The sequence below is a fragment of the Macrotis lagotis genome, chromosome 8 (genome assembly GCF_037893015.1).
Source record: "Macrotis lagotis isolate mMagLag1 chromosome 8, bilby.v1.9.chrom.fasta, whole genome shotgun sequence".
NCBI classification, from domain to species: Eukaryota; Metazoa; Chordata; class Mammalia; order Peramelemorphia; family Peramelidae; genus Macrotis; species Macrotis lagotis.
The window spans coordinates 62,369,238-62,388,166 of record NC_133665.1 but is presented as its reverse complement, the minus strand read 5'-3'; the positions used below and the strand labels follow the sequence as shown (position 1 = coordinate 62,388,166).

Below are 18,929 nucleotides of genomic sequence, written 5' to 3'. Positions count from 1 at the left end.
GGTCAGTGGTCTCTATTCACTCTAGCTGCCCTGGAATGTAATCTTCTTGAGGACAGAGACTGTTTCATCTGTGTCTTGGTGTTCCTAGTGCCTAGCATACTTAAAAGCACACTGTAGGCATTTAATAATGGCATGCTGATTGACTGATACCAACAACAAATCTTTTAAAATAATAAAACAAAAAAACAAATATTTGAAAGAAAATTTCCACCATGCCTTAAAGAACAACAAAACAACTCTGAAAATACAGGGCTAGAATGACTTTTCTTTTATGCAAAAGAGGCCTTTGAGGGGCAGCTAGGTGGTTTAGTGGATAGAGCACTGGCCCTGGAGTCAGAAGGACCTGAGTTCAAATACGGCCTCAGACACTTAATAATTGCCTAGCTGTATGACCTTGGGCAAGGCACTCTTAACGCCACTACCATAAATAAAAATTAAAAATTAAAATTAAAAGAGGCCTTTGTTTGAATCCAGTAAATCTATAGGCATTTATGAACTAGGATGAGGAATTATGGATATAAAGTTTAAAAAAAAAAGGGAAACAATTCATAATCTTTAGGAGCTGACAACATTCTTGGGCTGTCTGCAAAGGAGAGTGCCATCTGTATCCAGATAAAGAGCTGTGGAGTTTGAACAAAGTTCAAGGACTATTACCTTTAATTTAGAAAAAAAAACTAGATATCTTATTGTCTGATGTTGTTACCTCTCAGACTTCTTGTCTCTTCCTTAAGGATATGATTTCTCTCTCATCACACTTAATTTGGATCAATGTACAACATGGAAACAAAGTAAAGACTGACAGATTGCTTTCCGTGGGGGGGGGGGAGTAAAATTGGGGGAAAATTGTAAAACTCAAATAATATCTTTAATTAAAAAAAAAGAAGTAAGGGATTCTGAGGTCAAGGAGAGGAGAAAATCCATTTCAGGCAATGGGAAAAGAGGACTTGGGGTACATTGTGTGAAGGACAATCAGGAGGTCAGCGTGGGTAGCTCATGGAGTGTAGAAAGAAGAATATAGAAGAGTAATGAGAATGGGAAGATATGTTGGGGACAGTTTGTGAAAAGCTTTAAATGCTAAGTTTGAACAGTGTTTTAGAACCATGAAATATTTTTTCTTAATATTTCCAGTTTTTCTATGACAAAAAATTTTAAAGGTGCTTCTATAACTTGAGATTGGGAAAGAAATAGGTAGGCTGCCATCTTTTTGAAAACAGTTCTTACATAATTCTATTTGCTCTTTAGATGTTTGGAAAAATTCACTTGCAAATCTACCTATTCCTGACTTTTTTTTTCAACATGGTAGCAAATTGATGGATGATTCAATTTTTCTTTTTTATTTTTTTTAACCCTAGTGTTTAGTAGAATGCCTAGCCCATAGTAGGCACTTAATCAATACTTAATGACTTGAATCACATATTCCTTTTTTTGTAAATTTGGTTTTTTTTAAATTTTAGTAGATACATCTTTTAAAAAACCATGCTTAATTTTATGGGCACAGCACTGAAATATTCCCTAATTATTTTCTTTATTCACTATAATAATTTTCTTCTTTTTTTTATCAATAATTTAACTTTTCTTCTTTTTGGTTACCCTCTGAAAAAGTCCTGTATTGTTTCAATATTGGGCCATCACAGAAAAAACAGAACACTTCATCACTGATCCTCTAGAAGCAAGGTTGGCCATTACACTGATCAGAGTTCTGAAGTCTTTCAAAATTGTCCACCTTTACAATGGTCTAGATAGATGGTATAGATTATTCTGCATCAGTTTCAATGATTATTTGTTAATGGTATTTGTTCTATCTATAATTTGGAAGAGTCAAGTTTATTGTTCAAAAAGTTTATTTAGATCTTGGATATTAATTTTAACATGTTCTTTCCAATAAACTTCAACTTAAGATGTCAGTCTCTTAACTATTCAACAAAAGCTTTCTTCCTGAGTTTTGTAGCATTATTATTCTCAAGGTATTTTTCCTAGAGGAGACCAAAAGTATCTCCTTTATCCACCAATCAATTTTACTTTTGGATTCAAATTCAAGGCCTTCAGTGTCTATTTTTCCTTGTTGCACATTAAGAATTTTATACTTTTAAGTCTAAATGACATTTTCTTACAATTGGAAAGAATACATTGTGAAAGAGCAGGTTAGTGGTTTTTAATGGGAGTAATATACTTTGAAGAAATTCATGTGCATCAAATGCTTCATAAGATATTTTGACTTGACTCATTAATTTGGGAAACATCATTTGTTCTATTTAGGAGTGGCAATAATTGATTTAAAGCTAAGCAAAAGCATACCTACACTTGCATCATTAACTAAGCAATCAATTAATTAATTAATTAATTCAGTCATTCATTCACTCATCCATTTCCTTGATCTACAGTTTTATCGTTTTAAAGAGTTCCTGGTCAGAACTCCTCTGCCAGGGTACATTAGCATCTTTGTAACATATTTTTAAGAGACTGGGTAGCTAGGTGGCTCAGTGGATAGAGCACTGGCCTTGGAATCAGGAAGATGAGATTTGAATTCAGCCTCAGACTCTTGACACGTATTGACTGTGTGACCTTGGGCAAGTCATTTAACCCTGATTGCCTCTCATTCAGGGTCATCTCCAGTCGTCTTGATTCATATCTAGCCACAGGACCCAGATGGCCCCGGAGGAGAAAAGTGAGGTTGATGACTTAGCATAGCACCCTCTCCCTGATGCTGTGGTCTTCTTCGAGAATGAAGGACAAACATCATCATCATCATCATCACCATCATTATTTAAGAGAGTTGCCTGTGTCACTGAGGGATTAAATGATTTGCCCAGGTAATATTGGTTCTACCGTAGGCGGTCTTCTTTGCTACTTCATTTGGTGATCTCAACAACTCCCATGAATTCAAATATATATATCAAATATATATCAGTTGATGAGATGTCCAACACAGCTCCATGTAGCCCCAAAACACTCCTATGTGCAGCCAGAACCAGATCAAAATGTAATTAGTAAATTAGTAAATATTTAACAAAATAAATAAAATTCAATAAAACAGATCATTTCAAATTTTAAAACTAAGTCAAAGGGGCTAGGTGGCACAGTGGACAGAGCACCAGTCCTGGACTCAGGAGGATCTAAGTTCAAATCAAACTCAGACACTTATTAGCTATGTGACCTTGGACAAGTCACTTATCCCTAATTGTCTACAAATAAAACAAAGAATTGAGTAAATATGCAGGGATCTTTATGTACAGATTAGTGGTCCCCATTCACATTTGAGTTTGATACCACAATATAGATTATTCTCAGATTTATTAGTCCAGTCCTAACCTCTTATCCAGTAGCCTGAACCTAGGAATGTGACCTATAATTTCACAGAAAATGTAAGCTACCTTGATTAAAGATAAACCACAAAAAATGTTCCAACTATCCCATGGAGAACTTGCATGTGACTCTGGGCCATACTTGGCACTATGTCTTCTTTGTTCTATTTCTATATAAACCCTGGTCGGGCTTTGGGTTAATAAGGGGATTCGCTGTGCTCTGTCCTGTTGCTGCCTAGGACAACCGGTTTCTTGTAAATAAATACCCAATTAACCCTAATAAAACTTATTATAAGATATCATGGGCCCCTCTTCCTCCAGTATCTCAGTATTTTTTTGGGAGGTGGGAAGAAATGCTACTTACAGTTTGCATTTTGCATATTTGTGCCCTTATCCTTCTCTTCTGACCTCCAGTTTGAAATCTCCAACTGCCTCCCAGATTTCTTGAAATGGATGTCCTATAGTCACTTTAAACTCAATAAGTTCAAAACTGGAATTCGTTTTCTTTCTCTCTAAATCTCTCCCTATCATTTTCCTTTTATTGCCAAGAGTACAACCATTCCATCCCAGTCGCTTAGGCTCAAAACCTAGATGTCAACCTCAACAATTCATTTAATCATTCTACTACCACTTGTAAACTTCCCTCCTAATTCCATATGTTGCCAATTCCTTTTACAATATACCTGACATGTGGTCATTTAGTCTTTTATCTCTAGCGATGGGAACCGAATACCTCTTCATGCAACACATTCTAGTTCTGTACAGTTCCAATTATGAATTCTAAATTTGCCTCTCTGTAACCTCTCCCCTTTGTTCCCATATCTATTCTTTGAGGTCAAGTAGACAAATGGTTCCTTCTACTTGATAGTCCTTCAAATACTTGAGGGCAGTTTCTTATAAACTGAACCATTTCCCTCACCATTCTGAGAATCCTCTAACATAGTGAATGACAAAGCAGGCATACATAACAGTGGCATGATTCCATGAGATGTGTGGATCAATCAATCAGAGGATGGGAAAATGGGTCATATCCTACCATTCCCATAATAGTTAACTGTGGGATTTGACTTCACATACCCACATGCCTACCCTTCACACATAATAGCCATTCTTCCATTCTACCCATTCTGTCAGCAAACTAAGATTCTCTATTCTGTATCTGGCAAAGTACCAACATCTCACAGGAGTCAGAACCTAAAACATATCCAGGTCACCCATACTAGCAGATGGAAAATTCTGAATGTCCCAGTAAGAATTCCTCTTCTCAGTGTTCACTTGTTTTGGGGGCAGGGTAGCAGAGGCAAAGAGGTTCTCATTCTGGTGAGGTGAACATGGCTTGAGTGATTTGTGATTCTCAAATATCAATATATTCACTCTATTTTCCCCACCAAAACCTACTCATCTTCTAAATTCCCCATTCTGTAAAGATTTTTAATTTAGTATTTATTCATTTTGTACAAATAATTTTTTTACATTAATAAAATATTCTTGTTTAAGAGTAAATGAAACACCCCCCCCATATAGACTTGCTTGAAAGATAGAGGAGAGAAAAAAATTAAAATTAAAAAAAAATAATAGTAATAATTGTAGGTATGGCCAGGTGGCTCAATGGACAGAGCACCAGCCCTGGAGCCATGAGCATCTGAGCCCACATCCGGCCCTGTACACCCAACATTACCCAGCTGTGTGACATGCAAGCCACCCGAACCCCGCTGCCCTGCAAAAACCAAAAAAAAAAAAAAAAAAAAAAAAAAAAAAAGGAAAAGAAAAGAAAAGAAAAGAAAAAAGAAGACCCAAAATAAAATAAAACAGTAATAATAGTAGGGGTGGCTGGGTGGTAGACAGAGCATTGGCCCTTGAGCCAGGAGCATCCGGGTGCAAATCCGGCCTCAGACACCCAACAATCACCCTGCTATGTGGCCCCAGGCAGGCCACCCAGCCCCATCTGCCCTGCACCCCTTACAAAATAATAATAAAAAATGTGTTTGAGTCTTTGTTCCAACACCAACAACTCTGTTGCAGATGGATCACATTCTTTATGATAAGTCCATGGCAAAAGTTACTTCCATATTTTTCCACCATTGCCATTGCTGATTGCAACTCCCTCCTTTCATATTTCTCCACTACCATGTACTATGTTTTCTCTCTCCTTTCACTCTGACTCTGCTGCAGGGTAGCTGAGTTGGCACAGCTGACAGATCCCCGGCTCTGGGGCCAAGAGGCCCTGAGCCCCCATACCACCCCTTAGGCCCTATGGTCTTGGACAGGGCTTTCAATCCCAGCCCCTTGCAAGAAGTAAAAAAGAAAATGTTTTATCTGACCACTCTCCCCCCATGGTCCATCTTCTCCATCACTCACATCACCCCCCTTCCCCCTCTACCCCTCTTTTTACTCCAGATGCCCATACCCCATTGAGTATATATGCTGTTTCCTCTCCTAGCCACCTCTGATGAGAGCGAAGATTCCCTCATTCCCCCTTGCCTTCCCCCCTTCCATATCACTGCAATAGCTCATTGTAACAAAGAAAAATCTTATTATATGAAATATCTTGGACTATTCCCCCCCTCTCCTTTTTCTTTCTCCCATTACATTTCCCTTTTTTCTACTGACTCCATTTTTACACCATATTTTATCTTCCAATTCAGCTTTCTCCTGTGCTTCAACTATAAAAGCTCCCTCTATCTGCTCTATTAACTGAGAAGGTTCATATGAGTATTATCAGTGTCATTTTTCTATGCAGGAATACATGCAGTTCATCATCATTAAGTCCCTCATATTTTCCCCCTCTCCTCCAATATCTATGCTTCACCCAAGTCCTGTATCTGAAGAACAAACCTTCTGTTCAGCTCTGGCCATTCCAACAGGAACATTTGAAATTCCCCTGGTTCATTGAAAGTCCATCTTTTTCCCCTAGAAGAGGACATTCAGCCTTGCTGGGTAGTTGATTCTCGGTTGCATTCTAAGCTCTTTTGCCTTCTGGTACATTATATTCCAAGCCCTACGAGCTTCCAATGTAGCTGCTACTAAGTCCTGTGTGATCCTGACTGCAGCTCCACGATATTTGAACTGTCCTTCTAGCTGCTTGTAATATTTTCTCTTTGAATTGGGAGTTCTGGAACTTGGCTATAATATTCCTAGGAGTTGGTTTTTTTGGGATCTCTTTCTTGGGGGGATCAGTGGATTCTCTCCATTTCTATTTTGCCCTCTGCTTCTAGAATATCAGGGCAATTTTCCTGTAGTAATTCTTTGAAAATGATGTCAAGGCTCTTTTCCTGATCATGACTTTCAGGTATTCCAATAATTTTCAAATTATCTTTCCTAAGTCTGTTTTCCATATCAGTTGTATTTTCAATGAGATTTTTTACATTTTCTTCTAATTTTTCATTTTTTTTTGGTTTTGAAGTAGATTCCTGATTTCTGGTAAATTCATCAATCTCCCTGAGTTCTATTCTTTGTCTGAAGGATTTATTCTCCTCAGAGAGTTTTGTTATCTCTTCTTCCATCTGGCCAATTTTGCTTTTTAAAGCATTCTTCTCCTCAATAAGTTTTTGAACTGTTTTATCCATTTGACCTAAGCTGGTTTTTAGCATGCTATTTTCTTCAGCATTTTTTTGGATTTCCTTGACTAGGCTGCTGACTTCATTTTCATGTATTTCTGGCATCTCTCTCATTTCTTTTCTCAGTTTTTCTTCTAATTCCCTCATTTGATTTTCAAAGTCTTTTTTGAGCTCTATCAAAGCCTGAGCCCAATTTCAGTTTTTCTTGGAGTCTTTAGATGCAGGAGCTTGTGCTTTCTCTTCTTCAGACTGAGCATTTTGATTCTTCTTGGGCTCATATGCAAAATATTTCTCAATGGTGTTCCTCTTGTTTCTCTGCTTGCTCATTTTCTCAGCCTAAGCCTGTTTTTTTTTTGGGGGGGGGGGGTGCTTCCTGAGCTTTTGGGACATTCCCACATGGGTCTCAGTGTGTGAGGCTCTGTCCTCTCTCCTGGTCTGTGAATGACCATATGCACCCACCTCTGCCATGGGGCTGAGGTGGGGGGGGCACTGCTGTTCTATGGGGGGGCCTAGACTGCGATCAGGATCTGAATGTGGTCAGAGCTCCAGAGTCCTGTTCCAGGGGCAGAGGACAGAGCTCTGCAGTCTCTCTCTCTTCACTCCCCTCCCTAGGTTCAATGGGCTCATGCCCTACTGGCTCCACCTGCTTCAGTTCCTGGTGCTGGCCATGCTGCTGTGTGCCCTGAGGGCTGGGCTTCTGGCAGAGGTCCCCCTGCTGTTCCCCCCCCATTTGTGCCTGGTATTCCCCGGGGTGTAGCTTAGGAAACTCCCTGGTTGCTGGGAGCCATGGCTCCCAGCACCCTGGGGCTGCCTCCAGGAGGCTGAAGTTCTTTGGCTCTGGTGGGCCACCCCTCTGGTGGTCCTCTCCTCCAACCCTGGGGAGCAGAGCCTTTCTGCTCTTTTCCAGGTTACCTTGAGTAGGAGAACTGCCTCACTGGGTCCCTCTGTGGGTTCTGTCTCTCAAAAATTTAGTCAAGAGTCCTTAGCTTATGAGTTTTATGAGAGACAGAGCCTAAGACAAGATCCATTCTTGTCGCCATCTTGGCTCTGCCCCCCCCCCCGGTTCTGTAAAGTTAACAAAATTCTTTTAAAGAAATAGGCTCACAAGCTTCACAATGACCTTGGCTCTTCTTGTTTTTGTTTTTTAGGGGTTTTTTTTGCAAGGCAAATGGGGTTAAGTGGCTTGCCCAAGCCTACACAGCTAGGTAATTATTAAGTGTCTGAGACCGGATTTGAACCCAGGTACTCCTTTATCCATTGAGCCACCTAGCCGCCCCAACTCTTCTTGTTAATGCCATCTCCACAATATCATAAATGTGTCTCCTCACAGCTAATTTCACCAACCATTGCCCTAGTTCAGTTCTCATTACCTCCCCTGGATTAATGCAATGGGCTCCTAATTGTTTTTCTTGTCTTAAATTTCTCCCTAATCCAATCCATTCTCCATACACTGGCCAAAGTGATTTTCCTAAGCACAGGTCTGATATTGCTGCCCCCAGCTAAACTTCAATGACTCCCTATTATTTTTAGGATAAAATATAAATTCCTCTGCTTGGCATTTAATTTCCAACACAACCTCAACTCATCTTTCAAATCTTCTCATACAACTTCCCTGATCAAATTGACCTTCTTGATAGTTCTCACATTGGAAAAATGTAACTAAAATATTCAAATATGAGTATGAAATTAAGATATGATACTAATCATTAAGTAGAATCACGCAATAAAGGAATATTATATATATGCAAAACTTTCTATTGTTAGACAATTCTGATTTTTTTTTACATGGCATTTCATGAATATCTACAAAGATACGAAGAAACATGATTCATGATGAAAAGATGTTTTATATCCATTGAATGTTATGACTTATTATTTGTTAGTTGTATTGTCTATCTTAAAGTTTTCCTTCCTCCAGGATATACACAATATTTTAAAAAAAAATGAAATATATTCAATTATATTGCTTAAAGGCAATAAAGTTTTTGTATTGTTTAAAACAGAGAAAATCTTCGGGGAGGCTAGGTGGCGCAGTGGATAGAGCACTGGCCCTGGAGTCAGAGTACCTAAGTTCAAATCCGGTCTCAGACACTTAATAATTACCTAGCTGTGTGGCTCTGGGCAAGCCACTTAACCCCATTTGCCTTGCAAAAAAAGAAAAAAAGAAAAAAGAAAAAAAAAGAAAAAAGAAAATCTGTCAAAATATTATGTTTTGGGGCAGCTAGGTGGCGCAGTGGATAGAGCACAGGCCCTAGAGTCAGGAGGACCTGAGTTCAAATCTGGCCTGAAATACTTAATAATAATTACCTAGCTGTGTGGCCTTGGGCAAGCCACTTAACCCCACTGCCTTGCAAAAAACCTAAAAAATTAAAAAATTTTTAAAAATATTATGTTTAGCTACATTCTTTTATATTTAGTGGTATATTTTATAATATGTAAGTGTTGTGGGAAATCTGAGACACTATTACATTGTTGGTGGAGCTGTGAACACATCCAGTCTTTCTAGAGAGCAATCTGGAACTATGCCCAAAGGTCAACAAAAATGTGCATACCCTTTGATCCAGCAATACCACTATTGGGTCTATACCCTGAAGACATTATGAAAAAGGGTAAAAACATCACTTGTACAAAAATATTCATAGCAACCCTGTTTGTGGTGGCAAAGAATTGGAAATCAAGTAAATGTCCTTCAATTGAGGAATGGCTTAACAAACTGTGGTATATGTATGTCATGGAGCACTATTGTTCTATTAGAAACCAGGAGGGACAGGAATTCAGGGAAGCCTAGAGGGATTTGCATGAACTGATGCTGAGTGAGATGAGCAGAACCAGAAAAACAATGTACACCCTAATAGGAACATGGGGGCGATGATCAACCTTGATGGACTCGCTCCTTCCATCAGTGCAGCGTGAACTGATGCTGAGTGAGATGAACAGAACCAGAAAAACACTGTACACCCTAACAGCAACATGGGGGCAATGATCAACCTTGATGGACTCGCTCCTTCCATCAGTGCAACAATCAGGGACAATTTTGGGCTGTCTGCAGTGGAGAATACCATCTGTATCCAGAGAAAGAATTGTGGAGTTTGAACAAAGACCAAGGACTATTACCTTTAATTTAGGGGGAAAAAATCTGATATCTTATTGTCTGATCTTTTTATCTCTTATACTTTATGTTTCTTCCCTAAGGATATGATTTCTCTCTCATCACATTCAATTTGGATCAATGTATACCATGGAAACAATGTAAAGACTGGCAAATTGCCTTCTGTTGGGGGGGAAGGGAAGTAAGATTAGGGGAAATATTGTAAAACTCAAAAGAAATAAAACCTTAAAAAAAAAAAAGGAATATTCTTTCTAAAGTACAACTAAACCCATGCTGTTCTCCCATCACCAAATTTCCAGTGTTTCCTTTATGTCTAAAAGATAAAAGTTCTAACTTTTTAGAACCCTAAATTTTGATCTACTGTTTGGGTCCTACACTACTGAGACCCCATCCTATCTTTCTAGCCTCACTTCCTACCACTTTTGTTCCAATCATATTAGATAACTAAATATACTCCGAATATGCCAAATATTTTCTCCATTTCCTGCTCTTTCCTCATTTTACTTCTACCTTGAAAAATTCTTTCCACCCATAGAAACCTTCGTCATACTCCAAATCTAAGCTTCTCAGTCAAAAAGAACTATTCCTCTTGTAAACTGAGAACTTTGGAGCTCCTTTATAGAATTTATTATGCTTTCTCCTACTAGCATATTTGTTTTCATATGCCCTGGATGCACAGCAGACTGCTGATATAGTCATCCCCCATCTCTCTCTAATTTGCAACTTCTGATTTACTGTTTTCTTCCCCTACTGTTTTCAAACATTGTCTACTCTTCTCCACCCTTAAAAAAGCCTTTAATAGATCTTAGCATTTTCTGAAGCCATGGTTCTTTATTTTTCCTCCCTTTCTCAGCCAAATTCCAAGAAAAGTTGTCCACATAAAAGTGTTTCCTACACTCTCTCTCCTCTCACTTACTATTCAATTCTTAGCAATCTGATGTCTTTCCTTATTATTTTATCTTTACTAACTCCCCAAAGTGACTAATAATCTCTTCACTGCCAAACTGGATGGTTTCTCCTTAGTCCTTATCCTTCTATACCTTATCTTCAAGACACTTCTGACTACTCTTTTTTTTCCTGGATATTCTTTCCTACTCTTCCCTGGTTTTCCCCACAAGTCTGATCACTCTTTTGCAGTCTCCTTTGCTGGCAAATCTTCCATATCATATCCCTTAACTGTGAGTCTCCATGGCTCTATCCAGTTTTCTTCTCTTCTGATGACCTCATTAGCTCCCATGAGTTTAATAATCACCTCTATGTAGGTGACTTTCAAATCTATAAATGCAGTCCCAGTCTCACATCATCAACTACCTAATGAGCATTTCAAATGACATCTCAAACTCAACACATTCAAAACAGAATTCATTATCTGCACTGTCCCCTCTCTCTACCCCACAATCCCTTTTCTATACCTTCCATTTCTGAGGAAATCACAACTCCTTAGTCTTCCAGGTTTGAAGCCTCAGTTTTAACCTTTGTCTCACTCTCCTGAAAAGCACATATCCAAACAATTTGCCAACTCTTTCCATTTCTACCTTCACAATATTTTTCATATCCAAGCCCTTCTCTTGCCTAGGTAAATATTAATGGGGTCTCTCTCTCTCTCTCTCTCTCTTTCTCTCCCCCCTCCCTCCCTCCCTAGTTTTTTTTGCAAGGAAATGAGGTTAAGTGACTTACCCAAGATCAAACAGCTAAGTAATTATTAAGTGTCTGAAGTTGAATTTGAACTCAGGTCCTCCTCAATTCAGGGTCAATGCTCTATTCACTGTGCCATCTAGCTGCCCCTGTAATGATCTCGTAATTGCTCTCCTGGTCTCAAGTTTTTCACCACTCCAGGCTATTCTTCAAACATCTGCCAGAGATTTTTCTTAAGCATGTCTGATCATGTCACTCCCCTACTCTACTCAATAAACAATGTCCTACTGCCTCTATGGTGAAACATGATTTTTTTTTTTGGTTAAAAATTCCTTCACAACCTCTTCCCAAACTATCTTCCCAGTGTTACCCTATACTACTCCCCTTCCTATTTGGTCTTCTTTCTATCCATACAACATAGATACATTCAATCACTTTTCCCTGTTCCTGGCTGTCATGATGACAAGGATGCAATCCTTCCTCATTTCTAGAATTCTTTTCTTCAAGACATATCTCAAATAGCACCTTCTTCCAAACATTTACTGATCCTTCCCAACTATTAGTGCCCTCTTCCTAATTCCCTTATATTTGTTATATATTTTCTTTATAGTTATTCCCTTGAGAGTAGGGAATGTTTCATTATGCTTTTATACCCAATGCCAGCCCACAATATTGAGCATACAAAAAGCCATTAACAAATGCTTGTCGATTGAAATGATGACTTATATCCCCTATGAGACTACAATATCCTGGGCTCAGAGGGAGAAAGAGGCAAGAACTTAATAATTAATATATGTATCCTGTGGAATACTGAACAAAAAGATTTGCCCATTAGTAGATCTTGGTGAAAGCAGAACAGGAAGAAAACTTATAGTCCAGTCACGGAAGATTACAGGTCTTGGAGCTAGAAGAGTTCTTAATTCATTTTACACATGAACAAAATGAAATTCAGAGAAGTTAACTTCTTCTGAGTTATGTGTATAGTGTAGTAAGTGGCAAATCCAAAATTCAAATGTTTGTTCTCTGGCTACAACTTCACTGCATTTTTTTACCATATGATACTGCCTTACCTCCATTTAACAGAGAGAAAAATGGAAACTAAGCCTGTGGGAATATCAATTTAAAAAGTCTAAAATATCAAGTGCCTACTTTATATAAAACATTTTGTTTTTCATTTTCCAGAAGCTTAAGGAAGGGTAATTAATTATTGTATATAAACACAAATAAAATACTAATGGGAGAGAAAAGGAGAGTTCCCACAAAGGGCTCTGAGAGAGTCTGAAGAGGGACATTCTGCAATGGGTACCAGGTCTGTCAGAGGAGGTGAGATATGAACTGGGTGAAGAGTCAAGCAGGCTAGTGTGATTGGAGTACAGAATGCTTGAAGGGGAAATAAATGAAGTGAGTTTAAAAAGGTTGATAAAAACCCAGATATAAAGCACCTTAAGTGTTGTAAGTTTGTATTTTATGCTACTGGCAACCAATAACCACTTAAAATTTTCTAAGTGGGGGAACTGAATGGTGAGAATAATTTGGCAGCTTCAAAAAGGATGAAAACTCAAGATTTCTAATTCAGTAAATATAAGAAATATTAGACACACACAGAGCTCTGGATTAGGATTCTTTTTCTGGGTCTGATATCTATTAGCTGTTTGACTTTTAGAAAGTAAGTCCTCTTATAAAATAAATAAATAAATGCATACATACATATCTATGTATATGCATAAAATATGAAGGGGTTGGACTTGAGATGACCTCTAAGAAGAGGTGTGTTGTGGTAGAAAAAGCAATTAACTTGGGAGTTGGAAGTACTAGTTTTGAGTACCAGCTCTACCAGTTGCATTATTTTAAGTATGTCACCCTTTCTGTCTGCCAAATTATTCATACAACCAATTCAATGAATTTTAATAAGCAATTATTATTACCATGCAAAGTACAGCGTTAGGCACCAGAGAAGAAAGGATGCTTAGATAAGACAAAAAATTTCCCCATCTTTACAGAGTTTACAAAAAAGTAGGGGGTTCTAAAATAAGTGAGTTGGAATAATGGATGATGAAATCTCTTTTAGCTCTAATCTATAAAGCTGGATTTTTAAATTTTCTTAATTTATCTTTTTTTTTTTAGTTTTTGCAAGGCAATGGAGTTAAGTGGCTTGCCCAAGGCCAAACGGCTAGGTAATTAAGTGTCTGAGGCCGAATTTGAACCCAGGTCCTTCTGACTCCAGGGCTGGTGCTCTATCCACTGCGCAATTTTTAATTTTTTAATTTCCAAAACCCAGTTGAGTTTTGTAGCTTGAGCCTGCGATTTGAAGTCATCTAACTGAGGGCCTGGGGGAGCTAGGTGGGCATAGTAAGTGCCAGATTTAAAATTGGAATGGCTGAGTTCAAATCCAGCTTATCTGTGTGGCCCACTTTGCCTCAGTTTCCTTCGCTGTAAAATGAGCTGGAGAAGGAAATGGCAGACCAGTCCAGGATCTTTGCCAAGAAAACCCCAAATGGGGTCAGGAGGAGTAGGGTCCGGCTGAACCGGGCCTGGGTTCCCATCAGCCTGCCGGCTATTGGGCATTCATAAGCCGCCCTCAGGAGGGCAGTGCCTCAGTGTTGTCGATCGGTAAAACGAGGAGGCTGGCCTAGATAGAGCTCTAAGGTCCTTTCCGACTCCGCGTCCATCTTTGGTCCAGGGCCCAGCTCGGGCTCCCCGGGATTCAGGCCTCGCTTTGGACTCCCCACTTCCCGCCTGTCTCCGGGGCCTCTCTGCTTCCCACCCCCACCCCCACCCCGGGCCGAGCCGGGCCGGGCCGGGCCCCTGACCGGTCTTGCAGCAGCAGTTCAGGACGATCCCTGGGCTCCACGTAGAAGCGGATGTCGGAGTGGGCTGCCAGCGCTCGCCACAGGAACTGCTGAGTGTGGGGCTCCATCGGCAGCGGGAAGGGCGGCACCCGCGACTCCAGGCGGCTCCACAGCGTGGGCACCGACAGCCCGTCCAGTCCCTCCAGGGCCACCTCGTCCAACAGGGACTCGAGCGCGTCCATCCTTGCCCGGCTCGTCAGCCAGCGCCTCGCGGACGGCAGTGCGTCGGCGCCGGCGCTGACGTCACTACCGGCGAGGAGGCGGGCCGGGCTCCCCATAGGCTGCAGTCATTGGTCGGCGGCGGGTCTGTAACCAGGGGAACTGCAAACACTGTCGGGGCTGCTTCCGGTCCAAGAACCCGGAACCGCCGCTGCTTAGGGATGGAGGGTGAGTGTCGGTGGGGCCTGGGACCCTGCCCCTCGGGGAGCCTGGGCCTCGTCTCCTTTCCTCCCCGCTGCTCCCCCGTTCCCGTGGATCGGGTGTGGAGTTTCCGCCGTCCCGGGCTGGTGGTGGTGCTTCTTAGTGGGCCTGGGCCCCTCGGGGGTCTCAGGGGCTGGGCGGCCTGAAACGAGGAGAGAGAGAGATACGTGGAGGCCTGACCCGGCTGGGCCTGGTTTGCTTTTGTCCGGTCCAGGGCTTGCCCCTCGCCGTGGGACTTGCATAAAGCGGGGGGGCCACGCATTCGGGGTCAGGGAGGGAAGGCGGAAAAGGAGGGAAATAATAACAGTTCACATTTTTGCAGACCTTTTCCTCAGCTTCTTTGTAGATGAGGAAACTGAGAGCCACACAGGTTCAGGAATGTGCCCCAGGGTCGCAAATACATCTAACCCTGCTGGTCTAGAACTCTCCTCTTCCCAGCTATCCGTCCCCCTGCTTGCCAGGAATCCCCACCTAAGTGATGGCTGAGACGGGATTCCAATCGCCTCGGGTCAGCCCTGAGGCCAGGCGCCTGACCCCGGGCACGGCCATGCGGCGGCTGCTGCCCTCGACTTCCACCCAGACCTTGCCAGGCTCCCAGGCAAGAGAGAGACAACCTCAGGCCGCCCTCCCCTTCTTCCCTTCAGTGCCAGCCCTGCCTGCATGGGTTAGGATGATGGGCCCTGGCATGTCGGTTCTCAGACAGGAGCCAAACCGCTTCCTTTCACAGGATTGACTCCTGGGAGTCTCTAGCTACTCTGTTATTGAGATGGGGGAGGAGCAGAGCCAAGCCTGCCAGGTGAGCTGCGCTACTTGCTATCTACAGGGAGACCTCTACTCCTCCCGTACAGTCGGCCCCTGTGTGGAAGAGAGAGCAATTTTAGAACATTTTGTGATGTCTAAGCATTCTCTAATATTTAGATAGTATAGCTCATTTAAAAATAAACTTTGTGAAAAGATTCATTATGGAATTGATTTAAGTTTCAAGCTTCCCAGCTTAAAATTTGCTTATTTCAAACTTAAAAATTTGATTTCTATTCAGCTTTCCTAAAGATGAAATATTACTTAGAGTGAAACAGTAGTATTAGATGCAGTTTACAAGTATGGATTCCAGGAGACCATGTTTTTAGGCTGTTACGAATATTTAATAAATAGAGTAGACGAATGCATTTGAGCCAGCAAATCATTTAACCTCTGTCCAAGAGAAATCTTTAAAGATTCCCAAGGGTTTTCCTAGAACCATGCAATAGATTTATCTGAAATCATTAATAGGCCCCTTTCACCTTATATTGTCATTTTAATTTAAATTTGACTAGGTGAAACCCTGTCTGAGTATTTGGCAAGTTGGAGCTCTTCTATAAAGGACAAGGGACTGCATTGTTGAGGGTGTGAAGAGATGCTATTGGAGGAATAGGTGGGAGAAAAATTTTAGGGATTTTGGTATTTTAAGAGAGAAAAATTATTTTATATTTAGCACAGCCATTTTAGAGAACAATCCAATCTGTGATATTTCAAATTAACATTACAGAAATTGGTGGTGAATTTTCTTTTTGGAAAGAATCTTTTAAATGTATAAAAACTCAAAGTAATATTGAATATTAGTTTGCCCTTGAATAATGGAAATATATCTATTCCCCAAAGATGTATATACAAAGTTCCATAAAAGTGAGGTCTGCTTTGTTAAAAAGCTATATGCAAAAACCTTTGATAAGTTTTTCACATTTTGCAGGTTAAATATGTCGTTTGTTTACTCTATTAATTTTCTTAGCAACCTCTTTAAAACGTAAATAATACAAAGGGGAAATTCAATTTAACTCATCAAAATATCACAGACTAGCAATTTGTAGAGTTTGAATTGAAAAAGGAACCTATGTTGTTTAAACACCTTGCCTCTTTTGTCCCTGAGCAGGCATTTTGTGATTGTGTGTTTCTTTTCCCATTTTAAATGAACAGTCTTCATGAGGCAAAATAAACTTATGTAACACTAAAACTCTGTGTCTGTTCTATTGTCCTCTATTCTTTCCTTCCACTCTCCAACTGAATTCTTTTCTTTTCTCTCAAATTTTCTTGGCCTTCATTCAGTATCTGTTTACTTAACAAGGGCAATGCTTGACTTGATTTTAATTCTGTATAACATACCTCTGAGGTAGGAGGTGAAAATGGAAAATCAGAGCTTCATCATTTATAAAGATGGAAGTAGGACTATCCATTCATAACTAGTCAGCTTATATAAAAATTGTAATAGCTACCATTTTAAAGTACTTTCTGGCTTATAAATCACTTGTGTACACAACAGCCTTTTTTTTTTTTTTTGAACCCAGGTACTCCTGACTCCAGGGCTGGTGCTTTATCCACTACGCCACCTAGCTGCCCCCACAACAGCCTTTTGAAAGTATAAAATATTATTCCAAAATTACAGCTTAGAGGAGATATGACATACATTTTTAATTATTTCTATAATGTAGATGATACTTCCACAAAGGTCCTTCCTTAATGCCTTAGTTTGGCACTAGGTGATTTTGGTTTTCAAGGATTATGCCAGAGAAATATGATCTCTGGCAGATTCTGCCAAAATGAAAAAGCTTTTTGAAAAGGGAAAGGAGGGACCAGTCATTTCTATTATACCTACTGTGTGCAAGGCAATTGGGTTTTGTGCTTTTACCAACATTATCTCATTTGATCCTCATAGCAGCCCTTCTAGGGAGGTACTATTACTGTACCCACTTGATAGTTGAGGATGCTGAGGCAAACAGGTTAAGTGATTAGTGAGTGAGGGAGGTCACATTTGACCTTGGATCTCCCTGACTTTGGGCCCAGTGCTCTAATCATTGTGCCACCATCTGCCTCTAAATAATAAAAAAGACTCAAGATTCTAGGTTGTTTAAGGAGTATCCTAGCTAAGTTTGAAGAAATCAAAGCAAATTCAGGAGACCATTTACTACTTATGAAAGCTTTGCAATCTGTATTGGAAGGAATGCTGACATTGCCAAGAGTTCAGATCTTTAGTGATAAGGAACTAAGATAAAGAAATTGAAACTTGTAAAGTTAAAACAATTTTCTGAGCATTACATCTAGTAAAAGGTAGAGTCAGGACTCTATCCAGATCTTCCTATTCCAAATGGGGGAGCATGACCAAGCCATTTCCTGAGCATGCACCACAAACAAGTTATCTTGATTCCATATAAATTGCATATACTTCATTATTAAAATGTTGCCTCCACTATTAGGATGGCTATTTCTAGTTTTGGTTTTTCTTTGTATTCCCAGTACCTGAATGATACATAGTAAACACTTAACAAATGCTTATTTATTAACTGGCTGTCATCTAAGAGCTAAAAGAGAACTGAGACATAATCTAGTCCAATTTTATTTTTATGGAGGGGGAGACAGACTGAGATTTAAAGTAATTTATCCAAGGTTACATAACAAATTATTAGGAGAGTTAGGACTAGAACCAAACTGCCTCCCAATCTATGTTCTTTGGGCTCAGGATTTTGCTTCTATGGACAAATATAAAAAAATATAAAAGAGCCTGGGTCTCTTTACCTTCTGGATAATTGACTCTACCTTAGTATCTCCTCTTGACAACTCTTCATAAGACTATAAGTTCTCCATTTGTATCTTTTCTTTAATTTTTATTATTTCTTCCATTGTTGTACCTACTCTCCTTTTTATTCCATCTCTTCCTCTGCCCCACTTCCCTTCCTTTTCTTGCTGACATTAGTAAAAGTTTTTCCCATGCCTTGTTTACTGTCATTCTGTCATCTTTACTGTTTCTAAAATTCCTGGAAGACCTGCTTATATCCACCCAAATTAATATGATCTCAATACACAGGAAACACAAAGTTACATGAAATTCCATGGTTACAAGGGACTTCATGAGTCATCTAGTCTAACTTGTACCCTAAAGGTATCCATTACTAAAGTATACCTGAGAAGTAGTTTTCTGGCATGTGGCCTTGGGCAAGCCCTTACCCTGACTGCCTTGTATCCAGGACCATCTCCAGTTCTTTTGTTTCATATCTGACCACTGGACCCAGATGGGTCTGGAGGAGAAAGT

At 40.1% G+C, this 18,929-nt stretch overlaps 2 protein-coding genes across 8 annotated transcripts in view; one reads left to right on the top strand and one right to left on the bottom strand.

Annotated features, from left to right (window-relative positions):
- GTF3C1 (general transcription factor IIIC subunit 1) overlaps positions 1-14,654 on the bottom strand; it is a 133,263-nt gene extending 118,609 nt beyond the window's left edge. For all 3 annotated transcript variants that reach the window (XM_074197386.1, XM_074197387.1, XM_074197389.1), the window contains exon 1: positions 14,414-14,654. In XM_074197386.1, coding sequence (XP_074053487.1) covers positions 14,414-14,634 — 221 coding nt within the window. In that variant the 5' untranslated portion in view covers positions 14,635-14,654. The remainder of the gene's footprint in view (positions 1-14,413) is intronic.
- A 102-nt stretch (positions 14,655-14,756) lies between these two features.
- KATNIP (katanin interacting protein) overlaps positions 14,757-18,929 on the top strand; it is a 246,741-nt gene continuing 242,568 nt past the window's right edge. For 3 of the 5 annotated variants that reach the window (XM_074197384.1, XM_074197382.1, XM_074197380.1), the window contains exon 1: positions 14,763-14,839. In XM_074197384.1, coding sequence (XP_074053485.1) covers positions 14,833-14,839 — 7 coding nt within the window. In that variant the 5' untranslated portion in view covers positions 14,763-14,832. Of the gene's footprint in view, positions 14,840-18,929 lie in introns of all 5 variants that reach the window. The other 2 variants (XM_074197385.1, XM_074197381.1) reach the window with 2 other exon arrangements.